Source organism: Martes martes, assembly GCF_963455335.1.
Source record: "Martes martes genome assembly, chromosome: 7".
NCBI lineage: Eukaryota > Metazoa > Chordata > Mammalia > Carnivora > Mustelidae > Martes > Martes martes.
The window spans coordinates 129,836,737-129,858,293 of NC_137894.1; the positions used below are offsets into that span (position 1 = coordinate 129,836,737).

The following is a 21,557-nucleotide window of genomic DNA, read 5'->3' on the forward strand; positions in this document are numbered from 1 at the left end:
AGAGAAAGCATCTAGCACCAAACCCAGGACAGATTAATACTAAAGTTCTGCCTTTTGTTGAACCCATCTCCCACCCCACCCCCCCAACCTATTAACTCTGGTTCTGTCCTGAGGCCACTTCGTTCCCATGACAGCTCACCTAGACATGGCATCACTGCAGGCCCAGCAGGTGGGGACGTTGCTTAAGCTGACGCCGTATGTCTGTCTCCCGCAGTCCGTCTAGGTTAGCTCCCAACCCTGACTGCTTACACTCCCAGACCACTGCTCCCAGGAGGTGACCTACTGTCGTCACCTGTGCTCACTGACCACAAGCACCCTTGTATATGTGGCAATCAAGTCCAAAATGCAGAATTGTCTCAGTTGCACCCACTTCCTCAATCCATCCCAGAAATGCTGCGAGCCCCCACAAAAATGCTTGTCTTGATGTCTGGTTCACACCTTTGCGAAGCCACTGTGAAGTCTCTCCAAGAGTGTGGCCTGTCTGGCAGGAGGGGCTTACCGGAAGGAAGCCAGGCACGTTCCTGGCACACGAACGGCTAGGGTTCCACCTGCTGTCAGATTAGCACAGTAGTAACCAGAAGCCTGGCATCTCATGGACTAACCCGGGGGACATGCTGTGGCTTCCAAGGCTCGGGACAGTCACAGTACTGGGGGCGTGCACCGTGGGAACTAAAAGAAACGCAGAAGCAGGAACCTTTTGAGAACATTTGCCCTTTAATTTGCATTTAAAATCAATTTCTTTAAATATTTTAGGTACAAGTTCTGAATAGTGAAGACAGAGTAGATGCTGCAGGCACTCAGTATCAGCTCCCGACCCTTCCCCCCACCCCACCCTCCAGGCCTTGCTTCTCTGCTCAAGATCCAAACGGGCACGTGCACTAAGTCAGTGGCTCCTGGTGTCGGGGGCAGCAGCCTCAGGCCTGGATGCAGCTGGATACGAAGCAATGAAGCCCAGCAGCTTTCAGGACAAGATGTGTGTATTTAAACTTGCTCCAAGCAATTCCAATGATTGTGTCCAGTCCCAAGGGGCAACCCTACCCTGAGCGACACTGCCCGTTCTCCCCACTGTGTGGTAGCATCTTGAGGCTGGTTTCCACCACAGTCCGTCCTCCCCGAGACCCCGCTCCCCCAAGGGCCACGATGCACAGAGAAACAGAGCTGCCCCTTCAGTCCAAGTGCTGATGCCAACGGCAAGTAAAAGCTCAAATCAATCTGAGCCAGTCCACAGGAAGCCCCCTTACCCCAATCTCACCAGGTGCCAGCCCTTGTGACCATGCCCTGTCCCACTGCCATGACGTGCTAGAATCTGCTCTGACAGCAATGTGCTAGAATGGTTCCAAGCAGCCCGGAAAGGGGACAACCACGGGCTGTGTGTTTCTGTGCCGAAACAGAGCCCTGACGGAGAGGGTGGGCTCTGCTCCTGTCTTGTCTACAACATGCCACCTCAGGGAGGGGACTCTGGCCCCCTCCCCCAGACTACCTACCCGCCTCCTCCCCAGATCCCCTGGCCTGTGCTTCCTGGACGAGGTAGAAGAGGCATCCTGAAGTCCATGGCAGCAGAGAATGAACGTGTCATTTAAGCAGCAAGCAGCACCTCTTGGTCTGTGGCCAATACCTCCACACAGGTGGGATCACGTGAGAACGTGCACAGCCAGGCCAGAGGCTGCTGTGAGCTCGGGAGACACCACACCCTCCAAGGCGGCTCTGGAGAACAGACTTCTAAAATACAAACTTGATCACATGGTCCCCAGTGGTTTCCCTATAGAATACTGGCCCAGGGGAGAAGCAAAATCATCTTTGCGAAAGACGAATGGGAGAAAGGCAGGAAGATTAATGAGCATCCACTAAGGCTCTCCCTCCCTTAAGCCTCAAGAAGATACTCGAATGTAAGAGAAGGGTGCAGAGAAGGGAGAGCCTGGCAGAATACCAAGAAAAGACCTGTGGCTGCTGGTTACGTAGTGCCCTGGTTTCCTGCTGGAGGCCAACAACATGTGCCTGGCACCAGGCTAGCCTGGGACCCATGAGGGGACAGGGAGAAGACTGGTGCTCAGTTCCTGCATCGTTGGTGTGTAGGGTACGTGGCTTCCTCCTAAAGGTCCAGTAGGAGGACTCTGGGATCCTCTACCGCTGCTTTGATTTTGCGAAGAAAAGTTACTGCCTCTCTGCCGTCAATCAGCCGATGATCGTAGGTCAGTGCCACGTACATCATGGGCCGTACCTCCACCTATGGAGAGGAGAAGTTGGCAGGTCTGTCTGCAGCAGAGAAAGCCCCATTGGAAGTGGAGAGAAAGTGGAGAAAGTGGAGAGAAAGCATAGCCCATAGAAAAGTTTCCAATTTCAGAGCTTTTCCTATTGATGTTGCTTCTGGAGCCTTCCCATTTTCAAAGACCAAGGCTTACCCTTAGTGCAAAGCTCTCCCACTCAAGAAAACTTAACCAAGAAAATAAGACTCTTCAACAAATGCCTTTTAAAAACATTCCTGGGTGGACGCCTGGGTGGCTCAGTTGGTTAAGCGGCTGCCTTCGGCTCAGGTCATGATCCCAGCGTCCTGGGATCGAGTCCCACATCAGGCTCCTTGCTCAGCGGGGAGCCTGCTTCTCCCTCTGCCTCTGCCTGCCTCTCTGTCTGCCTGTGCTCACTCTCTCTGACAAATAAATAAATAAAATCTTTAAAAAAAAATAAAAAAATAAAAACATTCCTGGGCACCTGGGTGCTGAGTCGGTTAAGCGTCCAACTCTCAATTTTGGCTCAGGTCGTGATCTCAGGGTCCTGGGCTCAAGCTCCAGAGAATCAGGCTCCACGTTCAGTGGACCCCCCCCACCCCCCACTCGGGCACATGCTCATGTGCATGCTCTCTCAAATAAATCTTAAAGGAAGCAAAAACATTCTCTGCCCTTTCATTCACCTGCTGTCTAAAGGAAAAGTTTTCCCTTCAATTCTGCAGACTGAAGTTTCTTCTTGAGGGTTAGAATTGTAAAAAGTAACCAGAGATCCTCAAATTCTCTGAAATAGTATGCAAAGTTAGGTGTGTGAGCATTTTCAGAGGAGAAGACCTAGGATTTTTGGATTCACAAGCCCTAGTGACCCAAAAAGGTTCTAAACACAAGAGTCCAAGAAAATAATTTCCTACCAACATATTTTCTAGGGCCAGCTTAAGACTTCACTGCCCGAACTCCCAAGGGAACACCTAAACCTTCATACAACCCGGGAGCTCATAGATCTTCACTGCTGTCCTGTTTCCCAGGGGCAAGGACCATGTTTCCAACTGTGTCCCTACTGCCAACAGCACCTCGAGAATGGAGCTTGAGGACCCCTCCTGAAGAAGGAGCAAGTCACCTCAACTCCATGGTCTCCCACTTTAACTTGTATCAGAATCACCTGCAGCTTCTGCTTCATGAGGTCTGGGAAAGGGTCCAAGAGTTTGTCTTTCTAAGAAGTTCCCAAATGATGCCGAACCACACACCACAATGTGAAGATCAGTGCCTTAGCTATTAAGCAGAAACTAAGAGATGGAACTGATGCCTGAAATTACAGTGGATTGTCATAATTATTAGTTAGCTTTCCCTCTCTTCATCATCTAGCTGCTAGGACATTAGCAGTGATGGTTCCTACCTTGCCTCCCACAGCCACTGGCCTATCAAAGATGGCGTGCATGCCCAGGATGGCCGACTGAGGGGGGTTGATGATGGGTGTTCCAAAGAGCGAGCCGAAAACACCTCCATTGCTAATGGTGAAAGTACCACCATCCATGTCTTCAATGGCAAGTTCATTCTTTCGGGCCTAAGAGTGGAGATTGAATCATTGAAATATAAGTAAAACCCAGCTTTCTTCACTTACAGAAGCCCAGAAGGCTCCTGCCTGAGATCAACAGTCCAATTTCTAGCTACTGTTCAGCTAAGACACCTGTGGCTAGGCCTCCACCCGAGGACAGGCACGATGCCTTGCGGACCTTTGCTTTCCCCAGCAGGCCCTCTCTGATAAGGTCTTCCATGACAAGAGCACGTGACTTCCGTGACCGAGCACTGCCAGACAGCTAGACTTCGGCTCCTAGGGGTGACTGCCAGTCTCAGGTTCTGCACACCTTACCCAGCACAGTGAGGCTCTGGTTCCCTGAGCACTGACCCCTGGTGAACCCAGCTTTCCCTGGCCGCCCCCGCCCTGGTCCCTGACCTGCCGGCAGCTGACACACACGCTGCCTTCCACTTTACCTTCTCTCCCAGTTCACTGATGGTTCGCTCGATATCTGCGTAATTCATAGATTCCACGTTCCTGATGACAGGAACCACCAGACCCTGATGAGAGTGAGAAGATGTTTTCAGTTCAGATGAACAGTACCCTTTATAACTCCCTTGATTCCAGCAGATGCTCTCCCCACCCCACTGAGTATCTTAATGACAATGTGATTAACAGAGTCTAAATATTTAGGTTTGACATTAAGATAGGTGGGCCAAAAGCAGGTTACTCTTTATTAACACCCTTCTGAAAAAGACAAGATTGCAGAAATGCTCTCTCCCAGGGGTCTGCTTTTTCATGCAAAGGGAGAGTCTAAGACCAGAGCTCCCCACCTCCTTCCCCAACGTACCCGTGGGGTGGCCACCGCGACACTGATGTCAATGTAATCCCTATACACCACCTCTTTGGTTGTGTCGTCAATCACTGTGAGAGAAAACACACGTTACATGTAACGCCCCAAGTAATGCGGAAATACTTGCGTCAACAGAGTGAAAATCCCCCGTGTCTGGTACAGTGCGGGCTGAGCGGCCAGCAGGAAAAGCGCCGCATCACCTGTGGCACACTCTTCTTACTCCTGGGCCAACCAATCCTAGAATCTCCCAAAGACCCTGAGGGAGGCTGAGCACAGGAGCACCCATTTCTCACAGAAGGGCTCAGGGCACCGCCTCACACAGGACAGATACGCACGGGGTTCCCTTTAACTAGCTCGCCCAAACCCTCCCTTAACGAAGAATGGCTAGGTTTGAAAAGTGCTCCCAAAAAGGCAGATTAGCAAAGGGAGGAGGGGTAGTGCTGCCCATTCCGCGGCCTACTCTCCACAAGAGGTGAGGGAAGTCTCGTTCTCGGAGACTCCGGAGGAAGCAGGGTAGTGTAAGCCAGCAAACCAGGAGCAGAAAGTCTAGGTCTGGTGCTCAGGAGAAAATACGAGCTCGGCAATCTTGTCCACAGAAAGACTCTTGTATTGTTAGATAACCCACTGAGGTAAAGCATATTAGTGAGAAAGAGGCCAAAATAACTCAAAAATGCCTACATGTACAGGCAGGCAGAAGAAAGGGGTGGAGAGCCAGTCAGGAAGCATGAGAAAAACGGAAGAAACAAAGAGGTACACATTTGGGCAAAGCAAAGACAGCCCTCTACCTACCTAGAGCGCACCACTCAATGAAAGGGACTAGGGCTTCTATTTCTAGATCTTTAGGGACGCTGGCACTGCTCAGGATTGCAAAAGTGCCACTGTCCCCTCTCCAACCTTCCAGGGAACAGAGAAGTGTCTCAATAGGAAAGAGAACGGCTTGTAAGGTCAACATTTCAATGACGTAGGTGAGCAAAAAGTAAGGAAAACGAGCACCAAGTCCATGAAAGAGGGCCAAGCCCAAGGTCTCCCACGGAGGTCCATCGACCAGAAATCAAAGGTCACCCTGGAGCCTATGCCAAATGGGGAATTAAGGCCCCAAGATCCCGGGGCCCACGGGAAGGCAGGTGCTAGACGGAACAGGAGAAGCCCTGAGAGCTGGGCTGGCTCAGGAGTGCTTGCCCGCAGAGCAGCTGCCCAGCTAGGAACCGGACAAGAAACTATTCTGTCCAGCTAGTGGGGAAAAAATAATCATGGTACCATTTCAGGAAGGTGAATCAAGAAATACCTGAACAAAGACACGAAAACACTCATGTTTTCACAGGTATGAAATAAAGCCTTGGTCTCTGTGTGTGTGGGAGCACACACCTCCCAGGACCTCTTCGAGTCCGGCCAGCACACACTCACCTGCGTTGACCACAGGCTGCTCCTGCAAGGCAAAGGCGGAGGCCTTCACGAACGCCGACATGAAGCCTAGTTTGAGGTTATGTTTCTTCAGAAAAGCTTCTTTGTGCCGAGCCCTCATCTCCTGGATGTTACTATAAAAACACATTACAAAACAAGTGACCACAAAGCCTTTATTTTGCCTTTCATACCAGTTTCTAACTCCATGTACACAATTGGGTAAGCATTTTTCCCTTACTCTGGACCATCTACCTAAGTTCAAGTTTTGAAATAGTCCAGGAGAGGTCAATACCATAACCTCGCTTCTTTACAAAACCTGGAATCAAAGGAATTGGGTCCAGTCAGTCTTCAGGGTAGGCTGAGCCCCTACAGGGCTCCCTCCTGTTCCCGAAGTCACTGAACTCAGTGACCGGGAACGTGAACAAGAGCCCGCGCAGCACACTAACACCCTGGCCTGGACAAGAAAGTGATTTCCAGCTTCCTTAAAATCATGAGCTCTCTACTCTGAGGAAAAGTTATTTTCAGTATAAACAAAGTCTACAAGATAAACAATATTCTTTACATTTCTTGTTAGAACTGCCCAAAAAACCCTCCAAACTTGATCAGGACTTCCTTGTGACATTCTTCCTATTTCCTAAGTAATGAAAACAAAAACCTGACAAAACTCCACAGGTGTTTCGGGCTCCGTGTGGTCAGGTACAGACCACATACGGAACCAGCGTTCTTTTAGGCCCATGGCCAAGTCAACAGACTCCCTCCTATTTCCGCAGAGTCAGCAATTCCATATACTTGCTCCTTCAAACAGGTGCTAACGCCCGCCACACATAATGGCCAAGGCCGGGCATCAAGATAATAAAGACACAGCCCTTGTCCTTCGTATCAGTTTACTGGATGTGGTTCCCTTGGTATTTAGGAAGTGGACATGTGTGGACCTGAGCTTTTAAAGTACAAGCAGCTGGGCCTTCTGGGAAGCCTCTGCAATGTCAACAGCCTTTGTTCATTGAGGACTGGTTTTCCATAGATGTGCCACATACGTACCGCACTTAGTGGGAGATGGCTTTCCCATCATTTTGCTGCAGAAACCTCAGTATTTATCGGAATACCATTCTGTGATGGAAATTGAATTTAACTTTATCTCAGGCCCAAACGCTCCGTTTTCCCTTTCTCCCCATAATGGCCTAATTCGACATTAGCATGAAAAAGAAGATGGTATAACTTTAACTCCCCCTCAGACTGTTTGCCTTTGAAAAAGGAAGTTTTCGGGGGGGGGGGGTGGGGGTGGGGGTTCACTGATTAGGTTTAAATGTTTGTTTTCCTGAGTCTAACCTTATTTAGTGCTAGGATTACCACCCTAAAGACATTACTGGTTCCCAAGACACAAGAGCTGCAGAAGAGGGAAAGAGATGTGATAAACATCTCTGCTCTCAAACCTGCCCAAATGCTATTGTCTGGTCATTAAGTAGTTTCTATTTCAGAGCTCTGCCCTTGGAGGCAAAGCCTGGGACAACAGGGCAGAGGAGGAGGTCTCAGGAAGGCCCCTTATGGGTAGCTGATCAGCACAAGACCCAAGGGCACTCGATGTAAACCACATTACCGACTGCAGTGAGACCCCAGGCCACCGTTAAGTGACACCTCGATTAGCTGCTGAAACAAGATCCAGCTACCGCACTTACCTTCCGATCAAAGCTGTTGGGCCAACTGCATCTTCCAAGGCCACAAATATTTACATGTTTTGTCTTAAGGAATTAGGTAGAATTTCAAAGCCCAATTCAATTTGTGTACAATTTGGCCCTAATGCACTGAAACATAAGCTGCAGCCTTTGTGATTCATTAGCCAAGGTCCTTCCCTACGCCCTACAGAGGGCAAGGACAGAAACCCTTAGCTTGCATGACATCCAGTCTTTTTAGGAAGCTTCACGGCAGTGTGGATGACGTCCAGTGAGCCTGGCCGCAGAGCCCTACTCTGTGAACAATGCCACAGCATACTGTCCATAACCATTCCCTTCTCTAGGCTTTTCAGATCCCTTCCAAAAGAAAACAAATTTCCCTAATGAGAAGTAGGTGAGCAGACTAAACACTGAGAAAAAGCAGCAAAGGGATGACCTGAAGACTTCATGATTTACCTCCCAAATTAGATAGAAACTCTTATTACTGGCATTCAAAACATTCTGAAGTATGGATCCAACTTTATTCCCATTCTTTCCCACATACTCCTCATAGCAGATAGCTCCCAGATGTGTCCTGTACTTTCCTGGGTCAGCTCCATATTATTAACATCATCTGGAATGACCCTTCCCCACATTGCTACCTGTGTCAGAATGCTAGTCCATCTTAAGGTCTATTAAAAATCTCTTTCCTGGGGTGCCTGGGTGGCTCAGTGGGTTAAACACTCTGCCTTCAGCTCGGGTCATGGTCTCAGAGTCCAGGGATCGAGCCCCGTGTCGGGCTCTCTGCTCAGTGGGGAGCCTACTTCCCCCTCTCTCTCTGCCTGCCTCTCTGCCTGCTTGTGATCTCTGTTTGTCAAATAAATAAAATCTTAAAAACAAATGATCTCATTTTCTCCACTTCATACTTGTACCCTTCTGAAACTTCTTTTTCTAGATTTTACTTCATCTGTTTTTTAAAAGATTTATTTTAGAAAGAAAGAGTGCAGGGGGAGCTGGAGAGGGAGAGAAAGAATCCCAAGCAGACTCCCCGCCGAGCCCGACACAGGCCGATCCGAGATCCTGACCTCAGCCAAAATCAAGAGTCACTCAACCGAATGAACCACCCAAACGCCCCTTACTCTCTGTGTATCTGGTGAGCTCTAGAAGGGTGATATTCTTTTCACTTATCTCTGCACGCCCCTCAAAGAGAGTATAGCATTCTGTATACAGTACGCGCTCAAACACGCAAGCTAAATTTAACTACATTCTCTTCCCCACAGTGCTGGCACTTGTACACATCAAACCTTGAAGAAAATGGGTGAGTCGAAAGTCGGCTCACCCTAGAAACGGGTATACTAATTTGCCCCTTTGGTTATCCACCCTGAGGTTCTTACTGAAAAACACAATTTGCTTTCCATTTCATTATCACAGCTGTGAAAGGCGAAAGCTATGACAAGCTGCTGCTTATTCACCCCCCAAATCTAAGTGGCTAAGGAACACAAATCAGGAGCAGTCGCTGTGAGAAAGCAGCAGGGTACTGGGCTCTGGCTCTGAGTTTGAGGTCACGGGGTTCTCCATCCCAAGGGTAGGCCCCATTGTGCCATCTCTACTTGGCAACTCGACACTAGTCATCAGAGTTTACCACCATTACCAGCCTCATTTATCAGCCATCACAAGATTCAGGTATAAACGGCTAAGTTTTTTAAGTCACAGAGACAGGCAATTAGAGAATGAACCCAATGGGTTGCTGGGTTTTAATCAATAAGCAGTGCAAAGAAGTACCTCTTCTTGCTGTTAGTTTTGGAATCAGAACTAGGTAAGGGCTGGGGCAAGTTCAAGTGTTCAAGAAAAAAGGCGTGGGGAGTAAGAGACGCAGAGCTCTCACCTCATGTCGATCTCATTGAAAGTCGTCAGCATGGCACACGTGTTCTGGGCCTCCTTCAGACGCTGGGCGATGCGCTGCCGCATCCTGTTCATTTTCTCCTGGAAGCAGGAGGAGGATTGACGGTCCGGGATCTCCAGATCAAGCCCCCCACTCAGTCCAAGGGGGCACTCAGCTTGCAAGGACCGATGTGTCAAGGACTAGGACACCTAAGTACAACAAGAGCTCCAGGCTCTCTTTCCCGTGGTGGCCTTGGCGCCACCAAGAACAAGAACACCAAGAACAAGGAACGCCAGACAAAAACTACTCGCTCAGAGGTGCCCGAGTTTGACCAAGAATGGAAATTCAGGAAATGGTTTGATTTAAAAATCAGAATCAATTTTTGAAAAGGAATAGTGTGGTGTAGGGCTAGTCAGCTCAAGCAGCACTACAGATTTCTGGTGATAAAGACTTGCATGAGAACAGCTACTTGTGGGATGGAAACTCACCAGCAACAAACTTTGAGGCTGTAGTATTTTTAGGAGGTCTTCTTAGGCAGAGGAACCCACACTCTTGACCATATACTTCCTTGAGGTTTTACAGGTGCCCCTACCAGCTACTGCTACCACGGAGCCCTCAGTGAAGTGTCCCGGGAGAATAGGAACAGGGCTCAGTAAGACCACTTCTCTGCAGTGTGTTACTGTGCGAGGGAGGGGCACACTACTAAGCTCTCACCCCCTGCGGACAGCTCACTCAGGCGAGGCAGACCAGTGGGAGCACAGCACCACGGGAAAAGCCACTGGGCAGGTGTTCTGAAGACTTCAGGTTCTAGGCTTCTCATACGACAAGTAGAGGACTATGAACAAGCCACTTCCTAAACTCGGCTGCCATGAGCTGCCAGCAATTCAAAGGGAGACACCACAACGCCACACTCCCCTAATCTCAATACCGTCCCCTCTGTCTCTTCCTGGAAGTGGTCCCCAAAGGCTTACCCGATGTTCTGAACGCAGACCCTTGCCAGCTCCTGGCTCAGCTACTGGAGGGGCAGCAGTGGGTTTCACTGCAGACACTGAAAACGAAGAGGAGGACAGCTCCATCAGCAAAATCAGACACACAGCAGCTCTCTCAGCCCACAGGTCCCATCCCTGTGCTTTAATAAAACCATCTTTTTGCGCACACACAAAAAAAAAAGAAAGAAAGAAAAAAGGAAATCAGAGAAACATTTACTAAGTGCCAGTGCTTTCAGACTGAACTGTCACTTAATCCTTAAGATACTGTGAGGTGTACTAGTACCATTCCCACTTCACAAATGAATGATCTGCTGAGAAGCAACGTAACTAGCCTAAGTCCCAGAGCTGTACACAGAGAGCTGGGCTCTGAACCCATCTTCGGTATACAGTCTACAGTTCCTTCTACAAAGCAGCCAATGGAGCTTGTTCGGAGCCGAGATTAGTCTCCGATTCCGCTCAGTGAGGGAACGTGGCACTGGAGATGTTCTTCTCCCACACGGAGACACGCAGGAGGTGGAGGCATACCAGGTTTGCTAGCTAGAGGCTGTGAGGGCGAGGGCATTGGTGGCATCTGAGTGGGTATGGATGCTGCGGGGGGAGGAGGAGCTGCCGATGCTGGAGGCTCTGCTTTCGGGGCTGCGGCAGCAGGAGCTTCGGCTGGCTTGGCCTTCGCAGGAGCAGCTGGAAAAGAAGAAACACAGAGGCCATTGGCACTGTCTGGAACAAAAAGCGACCAAACCACAGATACCAAGCAAGGCTAGCAGCAAAAGCTCGACCTCCAATCACCTGACAAATGCTAACCGGCTATATACAAGGCACTATGAAATGCACACAATGATAGAAGGCGCTATCCTTGCACTCCCTGGCCCTCCTAGAGGTCCTACATTACATAACTGACTCCATTCAGCTGCCTTCCTGATTTCACAAGCACCGGCTGGTGATCAAATCTAGCAAGTGCTTTCAAAGCACCTACTAAGCCCGTGGCAATGTAAACTTCCACGCAAAAGAAACCCAGGCAACTGAAGATGTTGAGACACATACATGAAAGCAACACATTTCTAGTAATGCGAGTACAGACAGTCTTGTCTTCCATTTTAACATCACGTAAGGAAGAATGCTCTTAACTATTAAAAAATAAAAGTTTAAATAATTAAAGGCTCACTCAGACTTGAGAGTTCAAAGCATTTCATCTAGCATAATGCTCATAAACCACAACTTTAAATTAGATATTTTTATTTTATCCATCTGTACATACCTGGTTTCATGCTTAAATTACAAGAACATTCTTTTCAAGGAATGAACAGAAGATGCAAGAATTGGTCCTATTCCCTAGCCTTCTACTGCACACTATTTCCATTCTGGGCTTCTGGGCTTACCCTGATTAATCTCAAGGATGCAATCTACTCTCTCTCTCTCTCAACTATTTCGATAAAGAAAGAAAAACAGACTTTAGTAGTTACAGCATTTAACTAAGAATCAGAAAAAGTTATTTTCTTTTCTAATCTCTCATGATGACTGTAAGGATGACTGTAAGGTCCCATACAAATTCATTTCCTTATTTCTCACTTCTTCCCAAGAGAAAGAGCAATTCCGCTCAGAAATGTTATGAGAATAGATATGAAAAAAACACCATGAAATATTACTTCTTCTCCTTTTAGAATAGTGGCTCTTGGGGCGCCTGGGTGGCTCAGTCAGTTGAGCATCTGCCAGGTCCTGGGATGAAGCCCCTTGTGGGGCTCCCTGCTCAGCGGGCAGTCTGCTTCTCCCTTTCCCTCTGCCCTTTCCCCTGACTGTACTCTGTCTCTCTCAAATGAACAAATAAAATCTTAAAAAAAAAAACAAACCAAGAATAGTGGCTCAGCCCTGTGTATCAGTATCACCTAGAGAGCATTTAAAAAAAACAAAACAAAAAAACTTTAATAGATAACGAGGATGATAAATAACCCCAGATTTAATATGTTAGAATCCTTGGGCCATGGGGTCTAGGCATTTGTGGGTTTTGCTTTTTTTTTTTTTTTTTTTAATTTGAGAGAGAGATACATGCACGGGGGGTTGGTGGGGGGTGGGGTAAGAAAGAATCTTAACAGGCTCCATGCCTAGGGCAGGGCTTGATCTCAGGACCTTGGAATCAGGACCTGAGTGGAAATCAAGAGTTGGTCACATAACAATGGAGCCACCCGGGTGCCCTGCATGTTATTTTTAGAGCTCCCATCTGATTCTGATGCCAGGGCTGAGGAGGGGAGGGAAGAAAGAAAGAAAAAAATCACTAACTTTAAAACCTTCACTCTATTGTACTTTTAAGAAAAGGTCCAGCATAAGAAATATATGTGGAAATAACAGTTACTATGAGGTTTTGTTTTTTAAATACCATCTTCTTTTAGAACTCAGCGTTTAAAAGTACCCACTACACAAATATCACCTGTCTTAGTCCCTCAACTAACAGCAGCTGGAATGCCAAACAGTCTTGGAGGTATCAAGGAATTAGTACATTATGCTCAGCCCCAACTCCAGGGGGGAACACTGGAGACCTTGACAACCAGGAGAACTTCTTTACCGCCAGTTTTCCTGAGTGTGAAAAGAGGAGTGCCTCCTTCTACTTTTCCCCCATCAGGTACCAAAAGAGCTTCAATCACGCCATTTGCTGGTGATGGAACCTGCACAGATGTCTGGAAAACAAGGACCGAGGGAGAAAGAGTCCAAATTTTTACTCAGCATTAGAAAATTGTCTAGAATCTCAAATATGAGTCACAACAGTCACAACACAGATATACTAGACTCTGCTTATGGAAACACCAAGGCCACGATCTCAGAGTAATGAAGAGTCAATGCTATTGTGAAGATTCACCATTTGTCCTTCCTCAGAAACCTTAAAAGCAATGTTCAGATAATGTATTTCCAAGTGAGATACAAAAACCCAATTGAAACAGTTCACACACACGTACGCACACACGCAAACACACGCTACAAAATTAATGCTACTGAAGTACATAATACATATACTAAGAACAATCTAAAATTAAAATTTTAAAGCTTTTTCTTTTTAATGAGCTATTCCAGCACTTTTACAACTGAGGTTAGAGCAAGTTAAAAATTATCTTTAAGAGTTAAGTCCCCTTTTTTAAAATTAGGTTAAAAAACCAAAGGGAGACCATGAAAAATTACACTGATACAGGACAAGCCTACCTTGTCAGTTTCAATCTCACAAACCACTTCATCTTCTGCAACAGTGTCTCCAACAGCTGAAAAGACAAAGACGACCTGTTAAAGGGGGGGGGGGGCAGGGGACCCTAGTAGCTACAAAATCCCTTTAGATAGTTGTTACAAGACCCCTTTCCTATAGGGCCAGGAAAAATTACATTTCGCATAGAAATGGGAGGAACCCGATTTATTGGGGCAGGGAGAGGGGGAGGTCAGTGATGACAACCTCATCAAATATTTCAACTTAAGAAGTAGGCCCTCAGGGGCACCTGGGTGGCTCGGTGGGTTAAAGCCTCTGCCTTCGGCTCAGGTCATGATCCCAGGGTCCTGGGATCGAGCCCCGCATCGGGCTCTCTGCTCAGCGGGGAGCCTGCTTCCCCCTCTCTCTCTGCCTGCCTCTCTGCCTACTTGTGATCTCTCTTTCTCTCTCTCTGTCAAATAAATAAATAAAATAAAATAAAAAAAAAAAAAAGAAGTAGGCCCTGAAATCTTACCTTTCTCCCACCTGACGTCTCCCTCTGTGACAGATTCTGCAAATGCTGGAGTTTTGACTGTAATCACATCATCCTCTGGGAAAAAAGCAAAAAATCACATGTAGTGTAGAAATCACATGTAGTCCATATTTTTCCTTTTTAATTAAACTCTTGTCAGTTGTTGCTCTTGCCATTAAAACACCACTCCCACGAAGGCAGGAAAGTGAAGGTAGGTACTTACTGCACACAGCTGTAGTTCTGAAGAAGCGAACACTGAAGACACTACTGTTGTTAATACTACAGAAAAAAAGATAAAAAAAGGAAACTCCTTTAGCAGGTGAACCACGGGCAATCTAGTCTAGAACCACTCACATAGACCACTTTCTCTTAAAATCAGTGATTCTCATCCAGGGGTCCCCATGAGTATCACCTGGAGGGACTTTTTTTTTTTTTAAAGATTTTATTTATTTATTTGACAGACAGAGATCACAAGTAGGCAGAGAGGCAGGCAGAGAGGGAGGAGAAAGCAGGCTCTCCACGGAGCAGGGAGCCCAATTCGGGGCTCGATCCCAGGACCCTGGGATCATGACCTGAGCCGAAGGCAGAGGCTTTAACCCACTGAGCCACCCAGGCGCCCCCCTGGAGGGACTTTTTAAAACATTCATGTCCAGGCCCCATCCCCAGAGACTGACTCAGCAGGTCTACAGCAGAGCCTGGACGACACGGGTACCCTACGTAGTAAACGCCTTGGGTTGAGTCCAGAACCCTGTGCTCGGTGAAATGTCAGCTCCCACAAAATACAGACTTTCATTTGGTTCAGTGAAGAAAAAGATAAGCATCCTTTGCACACCCACCATAAGGAATTAGTTTCCCGAATAAGTTTTTTCCTAGACAAAATCCCAGGACAATAAACTGGGTGCCCTTGCAGTACCTGCCATTATGCCACAAACAATGAGGTTTCTGTCTGCAGGATTACAAACTGAGATCAGATAAGGCAGCAAGAGGAGACAGTTAAGTCAGAATTAAAACAAGATATCATGGCCCAGGGGTTGGGAGAGGGCAGAAGCACCAAAAAAACTCTATCTCCTAGTTGGTTCTCTGGCTAGGAGACAATCATTGGTCCATTCTGGACTCATTCAAGAGGAACTTCAAAAGATCAAGGTATTTTCTGATAGGACACTAACTTCAAATAATGTAAACTAGAGAATGATACTACTTTGTACACACAAACCATTAACAGTGGTTAACTCTGGAGAGTGGGAGATGTAGATATATACAGTACCTATGGTTATCTGTTATATACATACACATTTTGGGAGAGTGATCTGGACCAACGGGGACTTTCACTTTCTACACTTCAGGATTCTGAATATTCTATAACAAGCACCTTTGTAATACAGAAGTAAAACAGATTTAAGTTGTCACTTGATATTTTTACTTTTGTAATATCTTAATATCTTAATAACTATAAGATCTAGTTAAAATAACTTAATAACTATAAGATCTAGTTAAAAAAATCAAGGGAAAAATACTTTTTTTTTTTTTTAAAGTACAGAACACAAGGTGATCTGCAAAAAGTTTATAACCATGTGTTAAGTGTTCATGGACAAGAACTCATGGGTAATTTGCAATTGCAAAGACTCCTCTGTGAGGACGCTCAAAAACCTGGAGCTCTGGCTGACCCTAAGAAGAGGAACTTGGGGAGCACTGCAAGACAAGGGTAAAGTCTCGTTTTACTTTTGAATCATAAAAAAACAAAATGTTTTATAATAAAGAGTTTTTTAAAAATAAAGTGGGTACTTTATTAGATTAGGGTGATCTCACCCCACAAAGTTTAGTGGGGTGTTTTTTTTTTTAAACAAATTATTTACTGGGGCGCCTCGGTGGCTCAGTAGGTTAAGCGTCTGACTTTGACTCAGGTCATGATCTCAGGATCCTGGGATCCAGCCCCATGTCAGGCTCTGTGCTCAGTGGGGAGTTTGCTCGTCCCTCTCATACTCCTGCCCCTCAGCCCGCTTGTGCTCTCTCTGATAAAAATCCTTTATAAAAAGTAATTTACTTTTAAACACTTATTTGTTGTGTTTATTGCATCAAAATTTGTAGTTGTTTCAATTTTCCTTTACGTTGCAGATGAGTAGCACATTTTAAATTGCTCTAATTTTTTTTTAACATTTTAAAAATAGACTTTATTTATTTATTTCACAGACGGAGATCACAAGTAGGTGGAGAGGCAGGCAGAGAGAGGAGGAAGCAGGCTCCCTGCTGAGCAGAGAGCCCAATGCGGGGCTCGATCCCAGGACCCTGAGATCATCACCTGAGCTGAAGGCAGAGGTTTCAACCCACTGAGCCACCCAGGCGCCCTGCTCTAAATAATCTTTAAGTTACAAAAGTATTAGAGGTTCACTTGTAGAATATTTCAAAATAGCAAAAAACCCATGATTATACTGTACAGTAAAAAACAGAATTATTTAATAACCTATGTTTCCCCACTTATCACAGTGTGGACATGTTAACATGACATAGCTTAACCAATCCTGCTGTATTTGGCCATTTTGAGAGAAATCTGGGCATACCAGGAGCTCTTCTGTGATGATTCTTAGAAATGGAATTGCTGGATCAAAAAATACGCACAGTTCAAGACTCACGAATGTAACTGCCCTCCAAAACCTAACTCAGAAATTCATGTTTCTAGTACTGAGTGCATCATTTTCTTAACTGAAAGGTAAATCCCATCATGATGCACAGTGAAAGAACTAAACTGGTGACCCTTCATTTTGAGGGTTCCTCCTCTGCAGAACCCAGCTTAATGACTGTTTAACAGATAACTAGAAAGCATCCTTTTACCGCTACCCTGAAAATACTTGGAATGGAAAGCAGCATTAAGCAACACTCATAAGCAGAAGTTAATCTGAAACACACACAGGTGGCCTTTCTCCAAACCCTGTTACGCAATAAGAGCATTCCCTCTGATGCAGTCAAAGTTCCAGGACTCAAATGACTCTGTCTTTTGCTTTTACTGTTTCTAAAAATGAATAACTACGCTACCAAGAGGATGCTCTAAATCTCCACAGTAAATGTTAACCTCTGCCCTTCAGCTGCACCTGTATCCAACCAGAATACTTAAGAGCAACCTTCTATATCTATTCCCATAAAGAGAGAGTTCCAACTTCACTTTCATTACAATCTAAACACCCAAGGAGAAGCACAATCCACCTGACATGGGGCTGAAGCTCAAGGTACATCACATGTCATAAATCAACATCAAGGTTAGGTCTACAGACTCAACATAAGCACCTTGATTATCTAGGCCCAGAAGCCAGTGAAGCAGGTGGTCAAATTTAGAACTGGTGTCTTAAATACCCGGTGGCCACACATCTGTGCTCCCCAGTGATACTTACACAATCTTCCTGCTGTCAGGGTAACCTGGTCCCTGACATAAGGAGACCCCTGCAAGAAACAAAACAACTTGTAACCAACAACTCTTATATAGGATACCTGCTGGGAATAGGAAAAAAAATCTGTTCACCCCCTAACTGACACAGAGCAAGATCAAATGTAGGCAACAATATAATCCGTACCACAGAGTCCTGCTTCTTAATGGCAGAGAGCAACAGGTATGTGGGATTGAGAGTGGGTATGTGTTTTGAAAAAAAAAGGGGGGGGGGAGGAGAAATTCTAAGGGCTTACCTTAAAATTCATAACCTGTCATTATCCCTACATGTTTTCATAATAAAACCTCCCTACTCCCCCGAGTGTTCAAATAGAATTGAAGCTAGAGAAAGACCTATCGTGGCTTATCCTGTGACTACACAGAGCCTAATCTGAGAAGCAGTGGGCAAGTCTGGTCTGGGTTGCTGTTTCCCTGGTTAGTTAAAATGCACTGAGCTGGAAGTATCACTGCATACACCTTAGTAGCAAAGACGGGACTACTCTCAGCCCAGGGTCTCCAGTCTGCCCCACTACTGAGCAAATCACTGTTCCTCCTTTCAGTTTATTGCCCTCCTGTGAACTCCGAGGTCTTCCACTCTGGTCAAACTCAGCAAGGTGGGAGCCCCTTTCTGCCCCACCAAATGTCTTTATGACAGATAACGGCATTCCCCCCACTGACAACTAATCACAACTAACAAGGGCTCCCACCTCACCTGAAACATTCTTTCAGGGGTCTTCTTTTTTTTTTCAGATTAACAACTCTTTCTAAATAAACCATGGGCTCAGGAAACAAGAGAGGAGAAACAGCTCTCCCTTTTGCCTCCTCCTCCCCCAAATCTCCAGGGTTTCAGTGTCAAGGAAATCACTTCCAAGTCCAGCAGTCCGTGCTTCTGCAGTATAAATCCTGAGCAGAGCGTATCTGAGCTAGAACAGCCAGCAGCCCATCCTGAGTTTTGGAACCCTGAGTCCAATTTAGAGTTCATCCTACGGCAAGTCTCATTTGTATAGCTGCTTTAGAGGTTATAAAAAGCTTTCACATAATGACCTCATTTTGATTTTCACGTCTCACAACTCCCTAAAGTAGAACGACCATCTGCTATTATTCCCACTTTTTACATAAGTAGGGCCTCTGGAGGTTTAGGGGACTAGCCCAAGGTGAAGCCCTGAGCCACAATGCAAACCCCAAGTACAAGGTTCTTTCCATTGTTCTGCCGGTCTATACATGGAGAAAATGTTTACTTTCAGGATTCCTAGTTTAAAAGAATATTTATTATTGAGAGTCCACTACGAGCTTACACTCTGCTAGGTGCCTGTGTTCTCTTGACTCTTAGAATAAAGTCCAAGAACTTCACACATTCCTGTACTGTCCAGCCCTTCCTATCTTTCCAGCCAGACAGACTTCCTTTCCATTTCTATGACAGGTCAAGTCCCTTCCTGCCTGACAACCTTTGCACAAGCAATTCCCTTTGCCTGGAATATTGTTCTCTTGGCCAACGGCTATGTATTCTTAAAGACTTGGCTTAAATATCGCTTTTTCAGGCAGGCCTTTAATGACATTTTCACCACACTCTTGACCCTCCCACGATGGGCTACATCCCACCCTTTCATTATACCCTGCACTCCTTGCTCACAGTCATCACAGTGTAATTGTAGCCTTATGTGTGCATAAATGTCTATTTGCTATCTCTCCAGCTAGCCCTTATGATCCTGGAGGGTAGAGACCAACTGTATCCCTGTCACCTAGCACAGTGCCTGGCACATAGGAAGAACTCAAATGATCTGTTGAGCACATGAGTAAATGACAACATGGTGGGTTAAGAGCTTAGGTTGAGGAGTCAAGTAGAGCTGGCTTGACCAATAGGTGGCTGAGTGACCTTGGTCAAGACACTTACCCCTTCTTAGCCTTGGGGCATGCGTCTGTAAAACAGAGAATACCTTTTTTTTTTCTTTAAACATATAACGCATTATTTGTTTCAGGGGTACAGGTCTGTGAACACCTCTCTTATTGTTTCTTGATGATTAACTGCAAAATGCACAGAAAGCACTCAGAACCATACTTGGCCCACAGAAAGCTCACAATAGGATCGACTCATCCAACGAATATTTATGTCAGGCATATAAAAATTTGGGTAAAACCTAAATTCCTTCCAATAGTCTCTACACCATCTTCTACCTCATGCCATTTCTTCCTTTAACCAAAATTTTCTGGCTAAATCACCTTTTTTCCAGTTTCAAAACACCGTCAAGCTCTTCCCTTCTTCAGGGACTCTGTATATGCTATTCCCTTTCCTTTTTCTGCTCTTCACTGAACTCGCCTCTGTCACAACCTCTGGGTTGCAGCTTTAACGTCATCCCCTACGAAAGAGGGCCCTTCTGTCCACCTTCATTTATTTCCTTCTCAGCACTTAATCAAAATTCATGATCCCTCATTTGCTTAGTAAGTTACACATTCCCGCTACACCTTAAGCTCCAGGAAGGTAAGAATTGTTAACTGCTGTATCCCTCGTGAGCGCCTAGCACAGTGCCTGACAGGCAGTAGAAACTCGGTAACTATGTGCCAAGCGAGTAAGTGACAGCTGTTATTAAATAGCACTTTGTTTCGCTCCACATCGTGTGGAGAAACGAAGGCACCCCGGTTTCAAATACTGCTCTGCCCAGGAGAAGAGCATGTTAGGTGACGGCAAGGGCACAACTTACCAGGCAGGGAACGTCTCCCTAGAGGGCAGTTCCCCTGTTGAGAAAGAAGACATTATCGACGTCACCCATGATGAAAGGAGGGAAGAAACAGCTTTTTAAGAAGAGATTCAAAGCGGCCGAGGTGCTAGTGACAGGTGAATCTCGTGACTCCAAAAGGCAAATACAACGGCCAGAGCTCTCAGTCCCAGTCGGCACCCTGGGCCTGACAAACTACCTCAACTTCCCATCGGGGCTGACGTCCACTAACGGGAGAATGGGGGCGGGCCCCGATCCCGCCGGGGGACTCGGCGGCGCCGCCTCCCAAACTCGGAGTCTCGTGTCCGGACGGGCGCGGCTCTGGGCGGCTCCTCCGCCCGGGCGCGGAGGGTGGGGCCCAGCAGGGGACTGGGCACCGGCTGCCTCGGGAAGGCGGGGGGCCGCTGGGCTCTGCAAGACCACCCCGAGAGCAACGGCGGCCCCGGGCCACTCAGCCCGCGGCCTCCGCGTCCCGGTGCCCTTGGTGCCCGGCTTGACCGGCGCGCCGTCCTCCTGCTCCCCAGGCTGCCCCTCTGCCCGCCGGCGAGTTTCTCATCCGCCGGTGCCCCGGCCCCACCGGACAATACCTTCTGGAAGGCAGAGAGCGAGCGGCTGAACGCCCGGGACACGCAGCGAGACCGGGACAGCATCGCGGCGGCGGCGGAGCCGAGGGCGGGCGGACACCGGATATAGGGCCCGGCACCAACCGGAAGCGGGGCGGGCCGCGGCACCCGCCGCGCGGGGAGGGATGTTCGGAGCGAACCACTGACGCCGGGGGAGGGAGGGGGGAAGAGGACAGACAGGGAAGCGCGAAGCGACCCGCGTCTCTGCACACCGGTCTGCGCCGGAGAGCCCAGAGCGGTGGGGCGCTGTCCGAGCCCGCTGCACTGCCTGCCGGCCGGCCTAACTACTGCCTACGAGCCTCCGGAGACCAGGCCGCCTCAGGGTTCCACCCACCCCAACACCTTTCCGCAGAGCTGGCCCTGAGCTTGGCGCCGGTCTCTTTCTGGGACCCCGGGACACCGCGCCTACCCGAAAAGTGAGGAAGGCTGGCACGGGCTTTGAACTCGGATCTTGGCAGACATGCCTGCTTGATCTTACACGTGGGTGGCCTGGGGCAGGTGACGTTGCTTCCCTGAGCCTCAGGTTCCACAATTACATAAAACAAAACAAAACAAAACAAAACAAAAGTCACTTCCCTGCCTCTAACTCCAGAATAAAGAAACAGCCCAAAGGAAGCTC

The 21,557-nt window shown here is 47.4% G+C and overlaps 1 protein-coding gene across 1 annotated transcript; it reads right to left on the reverse strand.

Annotated features, from left to right (window-relative positions):
• Positions 1-697: 697 nt before the first annotated feature.
• Positions 698-21,025, reverse strand: DLST (dihydrolipoamide S-succinyltransferase). The gene is made up of 15 exons (XM_080808360.1): positions 20,903-21,025; positions 20,301-20,334; positions 17,573-17,621; positions 14,416-14,471; positions 14,196-14,270; positions 13,687-13,742; positions 13,058-13,169; positions 11,029-11,184; positions 10,486-10,562; positions 9,518-9,615; positions 5,990-6,120; positions 4,583-4,656; positions 4,209-4,292; positions 3,613-3,780; positions 698-2,224 (listed from the first exon to the last, which is right to left on the reverse strand). The coding sequence occupies exons 1-15, from the start codon at positions 20,963-20,965 to the stop codon at positions 2,090-2,092; spliced, it is 1,368 nt and encodes a 455-aa protein (XP_080664486.1). The 5' UTR covers positions 20,966-21,025; the 3' UTR covers positions 698-2,089.
• Positions 21,026-21,557: the final 532 nt, after the last annotated feature.